The 22,036-nt window shown below is 42.5% G+C and overlaps 1 protein-coding gene and 1 long non-coding RNA gene across 2 annotated transcripts in view; both read right to left on the bottom strand.

Annotated features, from left to right (window-relative positions):
• LOC143782298 (uncharacterized) overlaps positions 1-22,036 on the bottom strand; it is a 906,302-nt gene that overhangs the window by 545,017 nt on the left and 339,249 nt on the right. The gene's annotated exons all lie outside the window — the stretch shown is intronic.
• ICE1 (interactor of little elongation complex ELL subunit 1) overlaps positions 1-22,036 on the bottom strand; it is a 137,539-nt gene that overhangs the window by 39,997 nt on the left and 75,506 nt on the right. Inside the window, exons 13-14 of the mRNA XM_077269611.1 lie at positions 6,013-6,368; positions 1,508-5,323 (exon numbers count right to left, since the gene is read on the bottom strand). Of these exons, the coding sequence (XP_077125726.1) occupies positions 1,508-5,323; positions 6,013-6,368 (4,172 nt within the window). The remainder of the gene's footprint in view (positions 1-1,507; positions 5,324-6,012; positions 6,369-22,036) is intronic.

The raw sequence follows: 22,036 nt of genomic DNA, 5'->3' as shown, positions 1-22,036 counted from the left end.
CAATGCAGATGAGCTGAATGCTATTAAAGCAACCTGGGCTTCCATAAGACCTCGGCAGTGCCACAGACTGATCGCCTCAATGCCACACCGCACTGATGAAGTAATTGTTGCCAAAGGAGCCTCGACCAAGTATTGAGTGCATTTATGGAATATACATTTCAGTAGGCCAACAATTTGGATTTTAAAATAATTTTTTCAAGCTGGTGTTATAAAGTATTCCAATTTACTGAGATGTCATTTGGGTTTTCACTGGCTGTAAGCCATAATCATCAACATTAACAGAAATAAATCACAGTGTTTGTAATGACTATATAATGTATTAATTTCACTTTTTGTATTGAAGAACTGAAATAAATTAACTTTTTGATGATATTCTAATTTTGTGTGATGCACCTGTATGTGTCATGATTTTTGCCAAGTGCACCCCGTTTCAATCATTATTACAATAAAGAGGCACAGGGGGGGGGGGGGGGGGGTCATTATTATGAGACACACTGAGGGATAGTTATTACAGGGGAAGCACAAGAGGCATTATTTTAAGAAAGCACAGGGGTGTTTATATTATTATAAGGAGGTATGGGATCATTAATATTATAGGATGTCAAGGGGGATAATTATAAGAAGAGGCACAAGGGGACATTATTTCTATAGGGTGCTATATAACTAAAGAGGCAAAAGGGAGCATTGTTACAGTGTAGGGGAAAAGAGGGGTCACGGGTATTGTTTTAAGCTACTACTACTGAACAGCGCTCAGGTGTGGCATTATTACTGTTTAGGGCACTGGTCATAGCACTATATGGTTTGTGTAGAGGAGGGGAATGGGAGGTGGTGCTGGAAAAGTAGTAAAACCCCAAATGAACTACTATTTCCCAAATTGTGCCCCCCAACACCCCATTCACATAATCCCCAATCCCCTCCCCTGTTAAATTTATTTTCCTGGCTTTGGTAAGAATAAATGTATTTTGGTCCTGCCAATAAAGCCTATTTGAGTTTGAGTTAGTAAGCTAAAGATGTTGCTGTGTTACATTTTGCAAGAACGAGTTATAGATGTAAGAAGTGGTCAATACACTCTGCGCTGAATGGAAAATAAAAATCAATGACTACAAGCAACTATTAGCAGGCACACCACTTGTGAGAGCCTGTACAGTATACGCACATATGGTCTGCAGAGCACTGGAGCAAAACAGACATTACCATTATATCGTCAGTCCTAGTACAAAGGTTTTGGTTGATGATCGGCATGGCGATATCACTACTATAAATGCTGATAATGTCGGTATGAACTGGTGGTACTTGTCTGTTATATTGCAATATTATTGTGGTATTTTTGTTAAATATTATAGTGGTATTATTGGAACTATAGGTCTTGCAGTAAACCTTTATTTTCCCCAGGTAGGGTAATATTAGCAAGAGACCCCAATCTGGGGAACAGGGTGGGGACAAATTGGGTCAGTGTGCTTTGAAATACCAGTGCCGAATTACAGCTCCAGTCAGTAGAAAGACTTACCTTTTTCAAGCTACTGAATTCATAAATCACTTCTTTCTCCTCATTTCTCATTACCGGAACACTGGGAATAGTCCCAACGTGAACATGGCTTCTTATTACAGGCAGAAGGTCAAAACACAATTCTTCTATTTTTTTAAGAGCATTATTTATAATGTCTTCATCAACACTACTGTCTTTCCCAACATCTGGAAGGGGCTCACAGTAACTAAAGTTTTGACAAGATTCATCAGCTTTCTCTCCAGGCAGCGTGAAAGAGTCTTTGACACTTTCTACGACAGGTGATTCACTATCCAGCCTTAGTCTTTTAGCACTTTTGGGCATCTGGCAAGAATCTATGGCTCTTCTATTTCCAGAAGTGCAGCTTTGCGTTTCACAAATATTCACTTTCTCTTTATTGCTTGGTTTTGAATTGCTCCCGGTTTTTATGAATACTGTTGAAGTAGATGTAATGGACTTAAAACCCGTTATCTTGCTGACAGGCATGTTTTGCCCCTCTCTAGGCAAACCTCTGTTCAACTGAACATTACCTTTTAATATGTTTAAAGTCCTGGCCCGTGCAGATAATTCTGGGTACATGGTATCGAGAAATTTCACAGAATTTTCTTGAACATTACATGCAGAAGTACCATTTGCATAAAGAGGCAATCTTCCTGGCACAGGAACAGCATGTTTTGGAGTGGCAGCACAAAACTGCAAAGGAGAAGACAATATTCTACGGTTTGCTTTCTCAGCAGGAGATGGAGTATTAAATACTGGAGATATTTGTTTACGTTCATCTCTTAGTGGTGACATTAATGGTGGAAATAGTGCTCCTGGTAAAGGTGAAACCAACTCATCCAGGGGAGATGGCAAGGATGAACGACTTGAAGAAGACATAATAGGTGACAGAGTACGCTTGCTTCTTGGGGGAGTTGACAACAGTGGACCCAGGAGGGGAGGTAGTGGTGGACCCATTTCAGACCTTAATTCATTAATAATTGTTTCTGGTGATTGACCCCTGTTGGTGGAGGCGTCAGCATTTGCTGAAACAGTTTGCCCTATCTTTGCGTTCAAGAATACTGTACTCCGTTCAGAAAGCTTACTTGGAAGATTTTCTTTTCTTGCCGCTTGAAAGCTAGAAGATTTGAGTTTGTTGGAAGGATCATGTTCTTTTGCTTTTTCAGTACCTGCACTACCTTTAATGACTGAAGTTTCCAAATTGGCAGATACTTTTCCAGAGTTTCTCTTTGGTTTTCGGGGTAAGCATACTGCTTTAGGATCAAAGTCATCAGGTCTACTGAAATTCCAAATTATATTTTTACCAGGAAGAATTCTTTGGCCTACAGTTTCAGCATTATTTCTAGTGCTTTTTTCAGCATCATTATCAAATTGAATAAGACCAGAAACCTCATTCAGTGTTACTGGATCCTGCGCAGAAGAAATAATCTTAGATTTTTCATCTGGGGAAGACTCTACATTTACATCACTAATTGCACCACTTTTCGACTCTGTATTTAGAGAGTGCAGGACTGAGTGTTCAGGTTCTATGAACATGTCATTCCTCACTTTAGACTGATCAAAATCAATCAAATGTTTAACTACTGTAGCACTGTATTCTTCACTTTCATTCTGGGTTACTGTAGGTGGTTTATGTCGTTCATCAATTTTAGTGACATCAGAAGCCATTGTAAATGATTCATTTTGAACAATTGGATTGCTAAAGGCTGGCCGTGTAAAGTTCACTTTACGAACTGGAAACTCATACTCACTTTCACTACTATCTAGATAACCATCACATAATTCAGCAGCATTTTTTTCTAATTTTTCAAGAGAGTCAGTTGATTTTGAAAATAAACGAAGGTGCTGCAACTCTTCCAATGGAAGAACAGGCAAAATTTTAAGTTGCGATTTGACTTTTACAGGAGTAAGTCCAGTCTTAGAAAGTGGACAAACTATTGGGTTTTTCTCTTCTGCAATGCTGGAATTTAAGTCAAGGCTTGATTTTATACTTTGGGTTACTTCTTGAAACTGGGTTTTACTTAGGTTTCTGTCATTTTTGTGTTCAGGATCTTCTGTTATGTGAACAGGACTGAAACTGACAGCAGAAGGGAGATTAAAATTTTGACGACTGGGGCTGTCAGTACCAATACGTGGAAGGCACTTCTCGTTGGGATGTAGATTTGTAGGTGGAGATAAGCGATTTTCACCATTTCCCACTGGGAAATAGACAGAGTCTTTATCACAAGTGTCTACGAGTGAGGACTGCAGTTCGGTGTCAGATTCTTGGTGTAATGATGATGCCTGGGGTACATTTGAGTTAACTGCAGTGGAAGTGTGATCAACAGTTTGCGGTGAATTTCTTTCAGACTGATTATCATCACTATGACATTTAGATGTACTGACCATTTTGTCCACCAAATGATCACAACAATTTTGTTGCTCAGGATTATGCTCCAATGTCTTTTCTTTTGAACATGAGCCATTTTCTAGATCATCTTTCTGCTCTACAGTTTTATACTGTGACTCCATGGCGGTAACAGTAATGGAATTGCATTTGTTCAATGATATTGCCATGTTATTTTGTTTGCCTGTCATATTTGCATCTACCTCAAGGTGAATCTCATGGTTTATATCCATGTCTACAGAATTCTGATATATTGAAGAGATCATGATATTTTCACAATCTATTTCTTGTGCTGCATTTGAAACTGTTGATGGCTGATTATGGCCAGTAAGCACAAGAGATGTTTGCATCAATGGATCACTTTGTTGGTTATTTTTTAACAGCTGCTTTGAAATAGAATCTGGTTTCGGTTTTGCAGTGCTTAAAGTACAAGATTCTTCAGGGCATTTACTCAGATTTAAAGTAGGTATAAGGGCTAATGTTTTGTCTAAATTCTTTTTACCACATTCATACAAATCAAGACCTACAGAATTATTACATTTTTGCCAGTTAGCATCCTGGGCGAGTGTGCGGTCATCATCTGAAAAGTTTGTTTTAATATGCAAATTTGTTGAAGAGCTTGAATTTTTTGAAGAATTTTCAGACTGCATTTGTACCATAGTTTCTTGGTCACAGTTTACAATTGTAACAATAGACCTACCCACCAACATGGACATATCCATATCTGGGTTTTTCTCATGATGGACAAGTGGATCTTCAATTATGAGACTTTTGTTAGCATTGAAGCATCTAAATGATTGACGATTATTACCATTTAGGTTATCGACCTTGGTTTTACATACAGTGCCATCTGTCTTTGTTATATTGACAGAAGGACCAATACTTATTGCAGAATTGTAAACTCCATTATCAAATGGCATTATATCTGTTTCCATGTGGCATGAAGCCTCTTTATTCACATTGTCTGCATCCAGAGACATAGCTATATTTTCAGTTTCAGATGAGGATCCTTTACAAAACTCATCGTTCTTACATTTGGGTTCAGAACTCTTTACAGTGTTGATCAGAGCTTCTTTTAAAAACGATGTTCTTTTTCCAAGAGGATTAGCAATTTCTTCATAATCCATATGAATGGGATTTTCAATCACTGGCTGTGTCTCTTGCAAAGGTAATAAATTAAAATTCTGTGCAAGGTCAAGGTTGCTTGTTTCCATCGCCGTGGTTAGGTCTGGACCATCATTAGAACTTGCTGTGTATTTAATTTTAAGATTATCTGTTGCTAACAAACTGCGATCAACCTCTTCGTTCAAAGTAATGCTTTTATCAGTCCTTTTAAGTATATGTTCCATCTTCAGTGAAGAAGCAACACTGAGCTGATCCACTTCACTAGTGCTCTCTGCATCACTTGTGTCAGTGAATTCCCCAAATACATTCTGTAATGAAAAAAACATATATAACAATTTTAAAAGGTTTATTAAACAGGTTTTTTTTATTTTAATACACAAAATAGTGCGTTCAGAATACAAAAAAAAATATCTTACTGAATTCCAATGTAAAGCAAGTCATGGGCTGTATTGATTCTTTTCTAATCATCATGTCATGGATTCTTTACATCAGTATGAGCAATTTTAAAAATATTTTTGACAAGGTGCTTTATATATATAAAAAAAAAAAAAAGAATGTTTGACCCATGTACAGATGCAGATGTATGTTATTTAACAGCCACCGTCTTCATCCTTCATAGACACTGCTTTGGATGGTCTTCTGCAGGTTGTGACCTGCCAGATAGCTCCAGTGTTTGCTGGTGCGATCCAGAAGTCACAGTTCAATGCAAGTCTATGAGAGCTGAAATGAGGCTCTCATAGACTTACACGGTTTGTGACCGTAGCGCCTCTGACTTACGGTCACAATATGGCAGTGCAGGACCGGAGCAGAAGACGGCTGCTGGCGAGTAAAATAAGGGTTAGGTAACTTAGATTATTAGTGGCACCACTCCAGCGCTAAAATATAAGGAAACATTGCAGTGGTGCTTTAAAATATAACGGTTTCACTAACATTAAACACTGTTTCTGTTCACAGAAACAAACATCTAAAATCTATAAAGAATATAATTCAAACTTACCTGTATTGTTAACGGTGAACATTGTATAGGTGATAGAAGATTTGGGAGAGGTTTAGCCCAATTCTGTACTTCAGATATTTCATCCGTTTCACTTTCAAAATCACAATTTACAGAATTACTGCAGTTAATATCCTTGGAGCCAACGACATGAAGAGTTTCATCCATATTAGAAGCATTGACTTCACTGAACTCTATCACAGTGGATTCAGCTGAAGGGGAATTACAAGGCTCAGACAAGTTTATGGTTTCTTGTATTGTATTTAGCTCAGTGAGAGGGCTACATGTCCGACTGATTTTAATACTGCTGCGTCTAGTAGACAGCTTGCACTCAGAACTCGGTTTTCTCCCTCTTTTGCCTGCAATGAAAACAATTAAAGCAAGTTCAATAAACCAGTTTCTTAGAGACAATTTTGGCCTTAATAACCGAGACCCATTTTTTCAGATCTGATCAGTGTCACTTCATGTGATAACTCTAGAATGCTTCAACATATTCCAGGGATTTGACATTTTTTGTGATACATTGCATTTTAGGTTGGTGGGAAATTTAGGTCAAGACTTTTTTTTTATTATTTAAGTACCATATATACTCAAGTATAAGCCGACCAGACTATAAGCCGAGGCACCTACTTTTGCCACGGAAAACTGGATAAGCTTATTGACTCGAGTATAACCCGGGGTGTGCATTGTCCCCCTCATCCCTGTCCTGGTATGTGGCTTCCCCTATCCTGTTATGTGACTCCCCCTGTCCTGTCTTGATATGTGGCTCCCCCTGTCCTGTCCTGGTATGTGACTCCTCCTGTCCTGTCATGTGGCTCCCCCATCCTGTTCTGGTATGTGTGGCTCCCCCGGTCCCACATAGCTCAGCTCCCCCGATCCTGCATTGCTCAGCTCCCCCGTCCCCCATGGCTCACCTTAATGAGCAGTACCACGTGACCGCTCAGCACAGGAGAGGAGAGCCACCGACAACGTGACAACGGAGATGCAGGGACGCAGATGCAGCAACGGAGGGTGAGTATTATAGCCGGCGGCTGCAGCTGTCACTATGCCACAGCGGCCAGCTCCGCCTCTCCCCCGCCAGCGTTCTGGACAATTGACTCGTGTATAAGCCGAGGGAGCATTTTCAGCACAAAAAAAATTGTGCTGAAAATCTCGGCTTATACACGAGTATATATGGTATTTCAAATTTGAGGGCAGTTTTGAAAAATTAGCAAAATGTTAAACTATGAGTACTTGTACCTTTAACCCAGGAGGCATACAACACAAAATAGTTAAAGGAAATCTGTCAATACCTTTTTGCTACATAATCTAAGAGCAACATAATGTAGAAGCAGAGACACCGATTTCAGTGATAGTAGTCTGTTCTATCTCAGACATCTACCGTATTTTTCGGACTATAAGATGCACCATTTTTTTTGTCTATAAGACGCACTGGACTATAAGATGCACCATTTTTTTTTCCAAAATTCATTTATTACTTACATACATGTATAGTAAGCTACACACAAGGCATTGATTATATATCTCACACATTTCTATCTATTTGTTTCCATCTATCTATATTGAAGAATATTTCCTTTGAAAACTGTCTTTCAATGACAAAATAATTCTAAGTAAAAGCTAATGTAACACCAAGTTCACATTAGCGTTTGTGCGCAGCGTATCATCTGCGTGTGCATGCGTTTTGGCATGTGTTTGCATTTTTTATGCGCATGGTGGAGGCGGTGACATAATTTGCTGGACATGCGCAGTCTAAAGTACGCATGCGTATCAAACGCATTACATACCAATGCGTTCCAATAAAAGTAATGCATTTTTTACACAATCATCCACATGTGAAAGCATGCGTACACCATGCTAAAGATATGTACGCATGACGCATGCGGATGTATGCGGATCATACGCTGCGCACAGAAATGCTAATGTGAACCCGGCCTTAAAATCACATTGCGTATGGATTGCATTGCATGTCGTACGCATGCTAGGTGAGAAAAATCACGCTGTACTCGCATGAAAATCGCATGCCACTCGTTTGACTTTTCTGGATCAATATTGGACCAAATTTGTAAACGCTAGTGTGACTCTGGCCTTCGTTAGCAAGTTGCTAGCGGTTGTTATCATGAATACCTAAGGTCCTGCAATGCCTGCACATGAGGAAAGATCTAGCAAATCAGAAAAACTATACTACATTTCTAATAGGAGGTTTTTATGAATATTATTATTATTACACCTACTACATACTGGGATAAGATCTTGGAGATGGGTATACCCGTTTAAAGGCATTATTTATAGACATAGATGAACTAACATTTTTTTTATATATATATGAAAGATAGATAATAATGAAAACTGCAACAGGGGGAATGTGGTACCATTACATCAACACAGATAAATATGTACTTCTTTTCTCTGATCTTTATTTTAGGTACTGTCAATTGATAATTGTTTAAATTTCCTTTAAAAGAGAGAAAAACATTGTTACTTACCGATAACGGTATTTCCCTGAGCCCATGACGGCACCATGGAGAGAGGTGATCCGCCCCACAAGGACAGGAAACCTACAGATAAAGGCGGTACCTCTCTCCCGCATCAGTTGGTTTACAGAGCATTAACGGAACTTCAGACTGGCAACATGAACGGCTACACAAAATATTTAACATTAATATAAGCTTAAGGCTATGTTCACACGATCCTTTTTTTGATCCTTTTTTTTTTCAGGTCCTGATTTGGAAAATCCGCAGTGCAAAACAGCACTGCTGATTTTCCGACTCTTTCTTCTGCGGATTCCTCTGCGGGTTTTCAACAGCACTTTCCTATTGGTGCATGTTGAAAACAGGAGCGGAATCCGCAGAAAGAATAGACATGGTACTTCTTTTTTTTCTGCAGGCAAATCCGCGCGGCCTGGGAAAAAAAAGGATAGTGGGCACAGCGGATTTTGTTTTCCATAGGGTAACATTGTACTGTACCCTGCATGGAAAACGGCTGCGGATCTGCAGCTGAAAATCCGCTGCGGATCCGCAGCAAAAAAAGGATCGTGTGAACAAGCCCTAATAGAGGCACCGCGTGGCTATTTTCCAAATCTAACTGAAATTACAGTGTGCACACCCACACGTGAAGGGAGGGAATGTACGGGTGCCGTCATGGGCTCACAGAAATACCGTTATCGGTAAGTAACAGTTATTCTCTTTCCCCAATGACGGCACCATGGAGCGAATTACATAGATTGTACATTAGGGGGGGGACCACTGCCTCCAGAACCCTTCTCCCAAAGGTAAGATCTGAAAAAGAGGCCAGGTCTAGCTGATAATGGTTAAAGAACGTAGAGGGAGAATTCCAAGTAGTGGCTCTACATATCTGCTCTATCGAGGCGCCGGCTTTCTCTGCCCAGAAAGTCGCCACTGCTCTTGCCGAATGATCTTTTATCTCCTCTGGAATGGCTGCCCCACATGAGGAATATAGGGTGATAGCTTCTCTTATCCACCTTGCCAGCATGGCTTTCGATGCTTTTTTTTCATTTCCGTGGACCCTAGAAGAATACAAAAAGAGACCTATCCTTCCTACACTCCCTCGTAGCTGCCAGATACTGGGTTAGGCATCTCTTTACATTTAACGTATGTAGAGGCTTCCTCCCCCTTATTTTTGGGATTGGGGCAGAAGGAAGGCAGGGATATTTCTTGCGACCTGTGAAACCACGATGCTAATTTTAGAAGATAGGCTGGGTCGGTTTTAAGGACAACTCTATCCTCCAGTATCTCTGTGAAAGGCGGGTATGCTGACAAAGCCTGGATATCGCTAATTCTACGTTCTGATGTTAAAGCTACAAGCAGGGAGGTTTTAAGAGATATAATTTTTAGCGGGGCTTCCGACAGGGGTTCAAAGGGAGCCTTACTTAGCACAGTAAGGACTAAATTCAGGTCCCAGTAGTATGAAGGGAAATCGGTCTGGATCTACTTGGAAGCCTTAATAAACCTCGCTGCCCAACGATTCCCGGCAAGGTCATGGTTGTACAGGGCCCCTAGTGCTGCAACCTGAACTTTCAAGGTGCATGTGAACAGATCCTGTTCCAGACCCTTCTGCAGGAATTCTAAGATTATCTTTATTGGAACTTCCCCGACTAGATTGGCACCTGAGACAAATACATTTTTTCCAAATCCTCCCATACGCCTTGGTAGTTACAGGTTTCCTACTTTGTAATAGAGTGGCGACTAAGTTTGGAGAGAACCCCTATTGCTCAAAAGTGACCTTTCAAGTTCCATGCTGTCATATGCCAGTTTTCCACCTGCTCATGAGCCACCGGCCCTTGGGACAGAAGGTCCGGGATATGTCCGAGAGAACCCAAGGGTCGGAAATGGACATCATCCTCAGCCACGAAAACCATGTCCTCCTCGGCCAGAAAGGGTCTATTATGATCACCCTTGCGTTGTCCTCACAAATTTTCCTCAGAACTAAGGGAATCAGGGCTATTGGTGGGAAAGCGTAAGCTAACTGGTAATTCCAAGGTATCAAAGACGTCTAGAGCAACTGGGCTCCCCAAGGGGTCTATCGAGCAGAAAGCCTCTACTTTCCGGTTCCGGCTGTTCGCAAACAGGTCTATTTCTGGCCAACCCCAATGTTCTGCGATCTGATTGAATAATGTCTTGTTCAGCTCCCACTCCCCCTGTCTCAGTGGTGTTCGACTTAGGAAATCTGCCTTCCAATTTTCTGTGCCCTTTATGTGAAGTGCTGACAAAGAGCCTAAACTTGCCTCTGCTAGATGAAAGATGGACTTTGTGGCGTCCATCAGAGACTACGATCTGGTGCCCCGTGGTGGTTCAGATATGCTATTACCACTCGGTTGTCTGAGAACACCCTTATGTGGTGGGACTAAAGGGAGCTTAGAAAGTGAACGAGGGCGAGTTTTACCTCTAACAGTTCTTTCATGTTTGATGATGCTAATTTTTGTTCCTCTGACCAAGGCCCCTGGGTTATCTGACCTCTCAGGTGGGCTCCCCACCCCCAGGTGCTTGCGTCCGTGCTTAGGATTTGGGATATTGGCTATACACATGGAACACCTCTGGCTAAATTGTTTGTATCCGTCCACCATTCCAGAGAACAGGCCGTTCTTGATGAGATGTTTAACTGCCCTTCTAAATTTCAGCCTAGAGATGTTCCTGCTGCTAATATTTCCCATTGTAGTTCTTGGGTATGGGCTTGGGCCCACTAGACTGCTGGAATACAAGCTGTCATTAATAACAGCAGTGACATTGCCTTCCGTAAGGTGGTGACAGGAAAGTCCCTCACACGTGATGCCAGCTGTATCATGTTTTGGATTTTTTCCCTTTGGGAGATGACATTCTGGTTTGTTTGAATCTAGAATTATTCCCAAGTACTCTTGCACCTGACTCGGTATGATTAGGAATTTGGATAAGTTTAATAGCCAGCCTAGATTCATCAGTGTCCTCATAACTTTGTCTAGCTGTTCTTTGTAGTGATGAGGGAAATTGCCTATTACCAGGAGGTCGTTCAGATATACAGGTCCTTCTCAAAAAATTAGCATATAGTGTTAAATTTCATTATTTACCATAATGTAATGATTACAATTAAACTTTCATATATTATAGATTCATTATCCACCAACTGAAATTTGTCAGGTCTTTTATTGTTTTAATACTGATGATTTTGGCATACAACTCCTGATAACCCAAAAAACCTGTCTCAAAAAATTAGCATATTTCACCCGTCCAATCAAATAAAAGTGTTTTTTAATAACAAACAAAAAAAACATCAAATAATAATGTTCAGTTATGCACTCAATACTTGGTCGGGAATCCTTTGGCAGAAATGACTGCTTCAATGCGGCGTGGCATGGAGGCAATCAGCCTGTGACACTGCTGAGATGTTATGGAGGCCCAGGATGCTTCAATAGCGGCCTTAAGCTCATCCAGAGTGTTGGGTCTTGCGTCTCTCAACTTTCTCTTCACAATATCCCACAGATTCTCTATGGGGTTCAGGTCAGGAGAGTTGGCAGGCCAATTGAGCACAGTAATACCATGGTCAGTAAACCATTTACCAGTGGTTTTGGCACTGAGCAGGTGCCAGGTCGTGCTGAAAAATGAAATCTTCATCTCCATAAAGCATTTCAGCCGATGGAAGCATGAAGTGCTCCAAAATCTCCTGATAGCTAGCTGCATTGACCCTTTTCTTGATGAAACACAGTGGACCAACACCAGCAGCTGACATGGCACCCCACACCATCACTGACTGTGGGTACTTGACACTGGACTTCAGGCATTTTGGCATTTCCTTCTCCCCAGTCTTCCTCCAGACTCTGGCACCTTGATTTCCGAATGACATGCAAAATTTGCTTTCATCAGAAAAAAGTACTTGGGACCACTTAGCAACAGTCCAGTGCTGCTTCTCTGTAGCCCAGGTCAGGCGCTTCTGCCGCTGTTTATGGTTCAAAAGTGGCTTTACCTGGGGAATGCGGCACCTGTAGCCCATTTCCTGCACACGCCTGTGCACGGTGGCTCTGGATGTTTCCACACCAGACTCAGTCCACTGCTTCCTCAGGTTCCCCAAGGTCTGGAATCGGTCCTTCTCCACAATCTTCCTCAGGGTCCGGTCACCTCTTCTCGTTGTACAGCGTTTTCTGCCACATTTTTGCCTTCCAACAGACTTACCATTGAGGTGCCTTGATACAGCACTCTGGGAACAGCCTATTTGTTGAGAAATTTCTTTCTGGGTCTTACCCTCTTGCTTGAGGGTGTCAATGATGGCCTTCTTGACATCTGTCAGGTCGCTAGTCTTACCCATGATGGGGATTTTGAGTAATGAACCAGGCAGGGAGTTTTTAAAAGCCTCAGGTATCTTTTGCATGTGTTTAGAGTTAATTAGTTGATTCAGAAGATTAGGGTAATAGGTCGTTTAGAGAACCTTTTCTTGATATGCTAATTTATTGAGACAGGTTTTTTGGGTTATCAGGAGTTGTATGCCAAAATCATCAGTATTAAAACAATAAAAGACCTGACAAATTTCAGTTGGTGGATAATGAATCTATAATATATGAAAGTTTAATTGTAATCATTACATTATGGTAAATAATGAAATTTAACACTATATGCTAATTTTTTGAGAAGGACCTGTAGAACTATCAAAGTATTTTGTTCTCTTATGTGGGCCATAACTTCCACCACTATTTTGGTAAATTCCCTGGGGGCGATGGCCAGGCCAAATGGGAGTGCTCTGAACTAGTAATGCTTTAATTCCCCCTGAATTGTGACTGCCACTGTGATAAACTTGTGATAGTCCTTGTGGATGGGGACATGATAGACTTGACTTGAAGGATGCGCACTAACACGGTCATAAAACAGGCCGGAAAAAGCTTTCTCACAGCTGATTTTATTGTTTCCATTTTGAAGGGTTGAGTTTCCAAAAATTTGTTCAACTTTGTTAAGTTTACAATTGTCCTGAATGTCCCATCCGGTTTCTTCCTCAAGAAAAGAGGGGAATAAAACCCTTTGCCTCTTTCTTGGCTGGGGACTTCTTGAAGCATGTCCTTCTCTACAAGACCTAGAATTTATTTTTGCAGGGCTAATTGTTTGTCCTTTGCTGACCTTTGTGGAGTTATTATGAAGGAAGGGGGTGGGGGAGAATGAAATTTTAGCTTTAGACCTAGTTTTATTATATCGAAGATCCATGTACTTCTGGATATATTTTCCCAGGCCGGGAGAAAGTAAGCCAACCTTCCTCCGACCTGGGGGACACCTTCATTAGGGTTGTTTTTTGTTGCTTTTGTTGTCAAAGTGCCTGTTGAATATGAACCCCTTGCCTCTATTTCTTTTATCCTCCCACCCATCCTTGTGGCCTTTCGGAGGCTTCCTCCGAATGAAACTCCTGTTCCGAAAGATCTGTTTATATGACTGGCTGGAGAACCCAGGAAAAGATTTCTTTTTATCTCCTGCTTTGTCCAAAATGTCGCCTAATGTAGGTATTTGCACTCGCAGGGAATGGAGCATAATTTTGCTTTCGTCTGCAGGTACCCTGGCCAGCACTTGAGCCATAAAGGCTCACCTCGCAGCATTTGAAAAGGAAACAGACCTAGCCGCTAGCCTGACCGAGTCTGCCGATGCATCTGCTAAAAATGCTGCTGCTCCTCATTACAGGGACCGAATATAGAACTGTTTCTCTAGAGACTTTTTCTTTCAATTGTGACTCCAAGTGATCCAGCCATATCATCAAGGCTCTGGCCGTACAGTTGGCGGCTATTGCTGATTTTAGCCCCGCCCCAGCGGCCTCCCAGGAATCTTTCAGAAATGTTTCTGCCGTTTTATCCATGGGGTCTTTCAAAGTCCCCATGTCCTCAAAAGGCAGGGCAAGTTTCTTGGAAGCTTTTGCAATCGCCACATCTAGCTTTGCCGCTTTTCCCAAAAAGAGCATACTGGATCTTCGAAGGGGTACTTTGTCTTTGGGGTTAGAAGGCCCTTTTTCCGGTTTCTTCCACTCCCTTTTAATTAGAAACTGGATTTTTTCGTTTACTGGGAATGCGCTCCACTTTTTCTGATCTAGACCAATGAACATTAAGTCTTGGACTGCTTTCTTAGGCCGGAGTCTACTAGACCCATAGTTCTGACAGCTTTAACAAGGGCGTCTGTCTCCTCTATCGGGAAGCAGCTGCGCCCCCCTTCTGAGGATGATGAAGAGGAAAAAGAAGATAACTAATTGTTTGAGTCAGACAAATCTCTCTCCCCCTCACTAGCACTTGATTCAGGGGACCTGTGTCTGGATCTACGTTTTCTCTTTGAGCCCTTAAGGGCTTTGAAGGCGTCTTCTACCTGATTTTTGATTAATGTTCTCAGGTCTGATGCAAATTTTGGAGTTTCTTCACAAATTGTTTGCTGTATGCAGGTAGTACAGAGCCTTTTTTTCCCACGTGGTGGGTAGTTCCTCTGTGCAGAGCACACACATCCTATGCTTGGATTTTGCTATACATTTCTTTCCCTATGAGAGAAGGCAACAGGTCCTAATTAAAGGGTGGACTTTCACGAAGTTCACTTACCCTCCTGTAGAAAGAAGGATACCGGCTTCGGGCCAGGGACCATTCCTACGGATGGATCCTCTTTTGGCCTGGTGATGGAGCTTCTAGCGCGCGGAGACCCTGAATGGCTGCTGCCGCCGATGCATTGCTGGGAAGAAGACTCTCCCACTTGTTTCTTATGCCGCTGCTGGCGTCGCTGCTGTTGACGCTGCCGCTGAGGTTGGTGCTCATGATGCAGGGACTGGATCTGTAAGACCTGCTCCTCTGGCTGCTCCTGATCACTCATGGTGCACAGCTCCTTGAAGCACTGTTCCCCGCGAGTCTGCTTGTTTAAATCCCCTTCAGGGCCACCCCACTATTCCGGCGATGCAGCGGGCCTGAACTGCTGGATTTCCCAGTCATGCCCGGCGCTAATCATATCACTGGCTCCCGCTCATGCGCACAATTGATTTCCCAGTAGAGCACTGCGGTTTGATCGCATCATAGGGGGGTGCCGGTTCGCACTACCTTATCCTGGAGTCGCGCCGCAGGCATAGCATGGAAAGTCCCGCGGCCACTCCAGTAAGGCGACCGCTGTCACCTAGCCGGCCCCCGCCGCTATGCTTCTTCTGCAGCGCACCCAGCGATTCTGTGATAAATCTCGGAGAGGCCGGCTCGGATATTTTTCTTCACTGCCCCTCCCCGCACACCCTCAAGGTCCGCTGACCTCAGTGGTGGCGCTTCGGGCAAACGCCCTAGCTGAGGCAGGGAACCCCCGCTGCCTGGATCGGACTGGACGGCCCCCAACATTCCACAACAATCTTACAGGTATGTCCCACGTCGACTGTAGGCTCCCATCAGGGACAGGAAACCAACTGATGCAGGAGATACCGCCTTTTATATCTGTAGGTTTCCTGTCCCTATGGGGCGGATCCCCTCTCTCCGTGGTGCCATCATGGGGGAAAGAGGAAAAAAAAGTTATATTATATTATATCTACTATATAATTGTCTAAGGGTCACTTCCATCTGTCTGTCCTTCTGTCTGTCACGGATATTCATTGGTCGCGGCCTCGGTCTGTCATGGAATCCAAGTCGCTGATTGGTCTCGCCAGCTGCCTGTCATGGCTGCCGCGACCAATCAGCGACGGCCACAGTCCCATTAGTCCCTCCCTACTCCCCTGCCCGGCGCCCGCTCCATACTCCCCGCAGTCACGGCTCACAGGGTTAATGCCAGCGGTAACGGACCGCGTTATGCCATGGGTAACTCACTCCGTTACCGCCGCTATTAACCCTGTGTGACCAAGTTTTTACTATTGATGCTGCCTATGCAGCCTCAATTAGTAAAAGCATCTAATGTTAAAAATAATAATAATAAAAAAAAATTATTATAGACTCACCTTCCGCCGCCTTTCCCGCTCCTCGCGACGCTCCGGTGACCGGTCCATGCAAGCGGCAGGTCCGGTGCTAAGGATGGTCTGCGAGAAGGACCTGCCATGACATCACGGTCATTTGACCGCAACGTCATCACAGGTCCTGCGCGCCTGCGTGAGAAGGACCTGCCATGACGTCACGGTCATGTGACTGCGACGTCATCACACCCTGGGACCGGAAGCTGCCGCCTGCACCGCACACATGTGACAGAACTACAAGGGTACCCTCGGAAGGTGAGCATATGTTCATTTTTTATTTTTTAACCTGTGACATACATCACTGGGCAATATACTACGTGGCCTGTGCAATATACTACGCGTGGCCTGTGCAATATACTACGTGGACATGCATATTCTAGAACACCCGATGCGTTAGAATCGGGCCACCATCTAGTATACATATATATACTGAATCATAAGAGAAAAGACGCAGCACTCACTGTTACCGTGGTCAAAATCTTCTTTATTACGGCATATATTGATACATCTTCACGGCACGGGGGAGTTTAGTGAGGCAGGAACATGTTCCTGCCTCACTAAACTCCCCCGTGCCGTGAAGATGTATCAATATATGCCGTAATAAAGAAGATTTTGACCACGGTAACGGTGAGTGCTGCGTCTTTTCTCTTATGATTCAGTATTTGAAGACTGTCATTTCAACGCTAGCACCGCTGTTCAGAATACGTCTGTGGATTTTTCCGTTTATTTACATACACCCTGATAAATCCTCCGAAGTTGAGTTGTGCCACTTTACTTTTCTCCTGTGACTTTATTGGAATACATATATATACACACACACACACACACACACACACACACTTTGCATAAAAAAGTAGGAGGTTTAATAAAAGTATCAGATTACAATTGCATCTAGACTGTATAATCAGATTTTATTGGATCAAAGTTGAAGCATAGTAGATTCTGAAGTTTTCCATCAAAAACCTAACTCAATGGAGGTTAACCCCTTTACTCCCCGAGTCTGTTTTCACCTTCCTGACCAGGCCAAATCTTATAATTCTGACCAGCGTCACTTTACGTGGCAACTCTGGAGCGCTTCAACGGATCCTACTGATTTTGAGACTGTTTTTTCGTGACATATTGTACTTCATGATAGTGGTAAAATTTATTCAATATGATTTGCGTTTGAGGAAAAAATAAATGAAAAAATCAAAAACGAAAATTTGGTGAAAATTTAAAACTTAATTTTTATGCTCTTAAATCCGTTATAAATAAGTCTCAAAAATACATGTCTACTTTACATCAGCCCAATTTTTTAAACATTTTTTTTGTTAGTAAGTTAGAAGGGTTAAAAGTTGACCAGGTATTTCATTTTTTGAACACAATTTAGAAAACCATTTTTTTTGGACCACATCACATTTGAAGTGACTTTGAGGGACCTATAATAATAATCTTTATTTATATAGCGTCAACAGATTCCGCACCGCTTTAAAATTTAGAGGCTCATATACAACAGTCATAATTAACAGTTAAAGATAATACAATAATTCAAGCAAAAATAATGACGACCCTGCTCGTAAGAGCTTACAATCTACAATGAGGTGGGGGTGACACAAAGTACAGGTGCTTATTTAAAATGATGGTCCAGCCATCATAAGGGAATGAGGGATAGATAAAGGCTGCAATAGCTAGTCACCAGCCAATATCTGTAGTGCTTTTAGGTGCGGTGCAGTTTGAATAATTATGTTCAAAGAAATTGTGAATGAGAGATACATAGAGATCTATTAGGGAATGTGATCAGCCGCTCTAAACATATGTGTTTTTAGGGCACGCCTAAATCTAAGTTGTGGTTAGACCTAAATTCTTGGGGGTAGAGCATTCCAAAGAATTGGAAGAAATCTTGGAGCCGGGAGTGGGAGGTATGGATTAGTGCAGATGTTAGTCGAACATCGCTTGCGGAACATAGAGAACGGGTAGGCCGATAAACAGAAATGAAGGAGATTTAGGGGGTGCCGCACTATGGAGAGCTTTGTAGGTGAGAACAAGTAGTTTAATTTGTATCCTATAATGAATGTGCAGCCAGTGCAATGACTGGCACAGAGAGGAAGCGTTAGAGTAACGATTAGCCATATGACCCTGGCTGTTGCATTAAGGATGGACTGAAGAGTGGAAAGTTGAGTGGGGGTAAGTAATAGAGAATTACAATAGTGAGGGCGGAAGTGGATCAGGGTAAGAGTGAGGGTTTTTGCTGTTTCCATGGTGAGAAAAGTCATAGTTACTCACCGTTAACGGTGTTTCTCGGAGCCCATGACAGCACTACGGAGAGAGGGGATCCGCCCTTCAGGGACAGGAAACCTACAGATAAAAGGGCGGTACCTCTCCCTCGCATCAGTTGGTTTACAGAGCATCAGAGGACCTCCAGGTTAGTTACAACAGAGAGAACATTATATTATAACATTTCTTAAAAGAGGAACCCCGTGCCTAAACCTATAGTATATAAATCATATAAATTATATAAATTATATTTAAAAAGGTGCTCACCGCACTCGTGATGGGAGGGAATTAAGCGAGTGCTGTCATGGGGTCCGAGAAACACCGTTAACGGTGAGTAACTATGACTTTCTCGGTCTCCCATGACAGCACTACGGAGAGAATTGCAGAGATTAAGCTTAGGGAGGGACCACCGCCTCAAGGACCCTTCGTCCGAAGGTTAAGTCAGATACAGAGGCTAGATTTAGTCTATAGTGCCTAAAAAAGGTTGATGGTGATGACCAGGTGGCCGCCTTACAGATTTGCTCTATCGATACCTCTGACTTCTCAGCCCATGAGGTAGCTACTGCTCTTGTGGAATGCGCTTTTATACCATTCGGGATTGTGTTCCCCGAGGATGAATATGCCAAGGCTATTGCCTCCTTAATCCATCTGGCTAAAGTACCCTTGGATGCCCGGAATCCTTTTCTGGGACCCTGAAAACAGACAAACAAAGAGCCTTCCTTCCTATACTCCCTGGTGGAATCTAAGTATTGGACTAGGCATCTTCTAACGTCTAGATTATGGAAGTTTAGCTCTTTTTCGTTTTTCGGGTTTGGACAGAAGGATGGCAGGGATACTTCTTGTGACCTATGAAATTTTGATGCCATTTTTGGCAAATAGGCTGGGTCGGGTCTAAGAGTGACTCTATCATCCAATATTTTAGTGAAAGGTGGATTAGAGGAGAGGGCTTGAATGTCACTTATTCTGCGCGCAGATGTTAATGCTACTAAGAGAATAGTTTTAAGTGATAATGTTTTTATGGGAATCATTTGTATAGGTTCAAATGGAGGGCCCGTTAATGCTGAAAGGACTAAATTTAGGTCCCATGAGGGTATTTTTTGAATAACTAAGGGTTTTGATCTTGTAACCGCCTTAATAAATCTTATTATCCATGGGTTAGCTGCAATGTTTTGGTTATATAGAGCTCCTAAAGCTGCTATTTGCACCTTAAGAGTACTGACTGCCAACCCGTGCTCCAGACCTTTTTGTAGGAACTCAAGGATTTTAGGAATTGAAGGCCCGTCCTGGATCTTTACCTTGGAGACAGATAGGAATTTCCTCCATGTTTTCCCATATATTTTAGTAGTGATGGGTTTTCTACTTTTTAACAGCGTAGCCACTAAGTTATCTGAGAAACCCCTTTCTCTTAATAGTCCCCGTTCAAAAACCAGGCTGTCAAATGGAGGTTCGACTCCTGTGGGTGGAAGATTGGTCCTTGATGTAGAAAGGTCTGGCATATCCGGTAGAACCCACGGGTCTGATATCGATAGCATCCTTAGCCAGGAAAACCATGCCCTTTTTGGCCAGAATGGGGCAATAAGGATCATTTTTGTTTTGTCCTCTCTGACTTTCCGAATGACTGCCGGAATCAGAATGGTTGGTGGAAAAGCGTATGCCAGTTTGTGTGTCCATGGAATCAGAAAGGCATCCAGAGCCTGGGGATTCCCTTCCGGGCTTAGAGAACAAAATTTGCCTACTTTTTTGTTTTTGCAATTGGCGAACAGGTCTATTGTTGGTGTCCCCCACATTTTTGTGATCTGATTGTAGATGGATTGGTTTAGGGACCACTCGCCTTGTTTCAACTGAGTCCGGCTCAGGTAATCTGCCCTTTCATTGTTTGAACCCTGGATGTGTAGTGCCGAGAGGGATAGTAAGTTTTCTTCCGCCAGTTTGATAATTTTGGCTGAAGAACTCATCAGTGAACAAGACCTTGTTCCCCCCTGGTGGTTTATATAGGCTACAGTCACTTTGTTGTCTGAAAGAATTCGGACATGGTGTCCCTGAATATTGGCTAGAAAAAATAGAAGAGCATGATATACCGCCCAAAGTTCTTTTTGGTTTGAGGATGCTAAAAGTTTTTGGACTGACCAATTTCCCTAAGCCACTTTGTCCCCCAGGTGGGCCCCCCACCCTCTGGGGCTCGCATCGGTTGTTATTATCCGAGAGATATTTGGTACCCAAGGGACTCCCTTTGACAGGTTTTGGTCTTTTCCCCACCAAAGAAGGGAATGAATAACTGATGAATCTAGGATGACCCGGCTTTCCAATTTGTTTTTTAGTAACATCTGCCATTGTAGTATGTGCCATTGAAGCTCTCTTGTGTGAAATTGTGCGAAGGGTATCACTGGTAGACATGAGGACAGAGAGCCTAGAAGCGACATTGCTCTCCTTAGAGTCATTGAGGGATTGTGTAATGTTCGCGCTATCATAGATAATATGTTGTCTTTTTTGGGACCCGGGAGTCGGCATTCTTGGACCCGAGAGTCTAATGTCAGTCCTAGGAACTCCTGTACTTGACAGGGTTCCAATTTTGATTTTTTTACATTTATAAGCCAACCCAAGTCCGTCAGGATGGTCATCACTTGGTCTCTTTTTTCCCTGCAACTTTGCGCTGAGTTGCTTGCGATAAGAAAGTTGTCCAGGTAAGGGATTATTAGTATATTTTGTTCCCTCACGTGGGCCATCATTTCCGCTATTATTTTCGTAAATATACGTGGAGCTATTGAAATCCCGAACGGAAGAGCCTTGTATTGAAAAAACCTTATTTGACCCTTTATGGAGACTGCCATCCTGAGGAATTTTTGGGATTGATCGTGGATGGGCACATGGTAGTATGCGTCGGTTAGGTCTATTACAACCATGTAGCAGTTCGGGAAAAGGATCTTTATAGTGGACCTTATTGTTTCTATTTTGAATTTGTAATTTACGACGTATCTGTTTAAGTTTTTGAGATTTATGATCGTCCGAAAAGACCCGTCGGGCTTTGGTACTAAAAATAGAGGGGAGAAAAAACCTTCCCCTATTTCCTGAGGAGATATTTCCCGAATCACCGATTTTTGCAGAAGGGAAATAATTTCTTCCTCTGATGCAGCTTGTTCTGCTGCCGAGGATCTTGTTTTTGTTAGTACATAATTCCAGGGAGGGAGAGAGACAAAATCTATTTTTAGACCAAACTGTATGATATTTAGAATCCAGATGTTGTTGGAAATTTTCTTCCAGGCGGGAAGGAATGATGTCAGCCTTCCTCCCACCGAAGGGTAAGTGTCATTTGGAGAGCTTTTTATCACGGGAGGTGTTGCCAAAGAGGTAACCCTTATCCCTTCTCCTTCCATCT

The sequence above is a fragment of the Ranitomeya variabilis genome, chromosome 6, assembly GCF_051348905.1.
Source record: "Ranitomeya variabilis isolate aRanVar5 chromosome 6, aRanVar5.hap1, whole genome shotgun sequence".
Taxonomy (NCBI): domain Eukaryota; kingdom Metazoa; phylum Chordata; class Amphibia; order Anura; family Dendrobatidae; genus Ranitomeya; species Ranitomeya variabilis.
The sequence above is the reverse complement of the archived record's forward strand: the minus strand, read 5'-3'. Positions and strand labels throughout refer to the sequence as shown.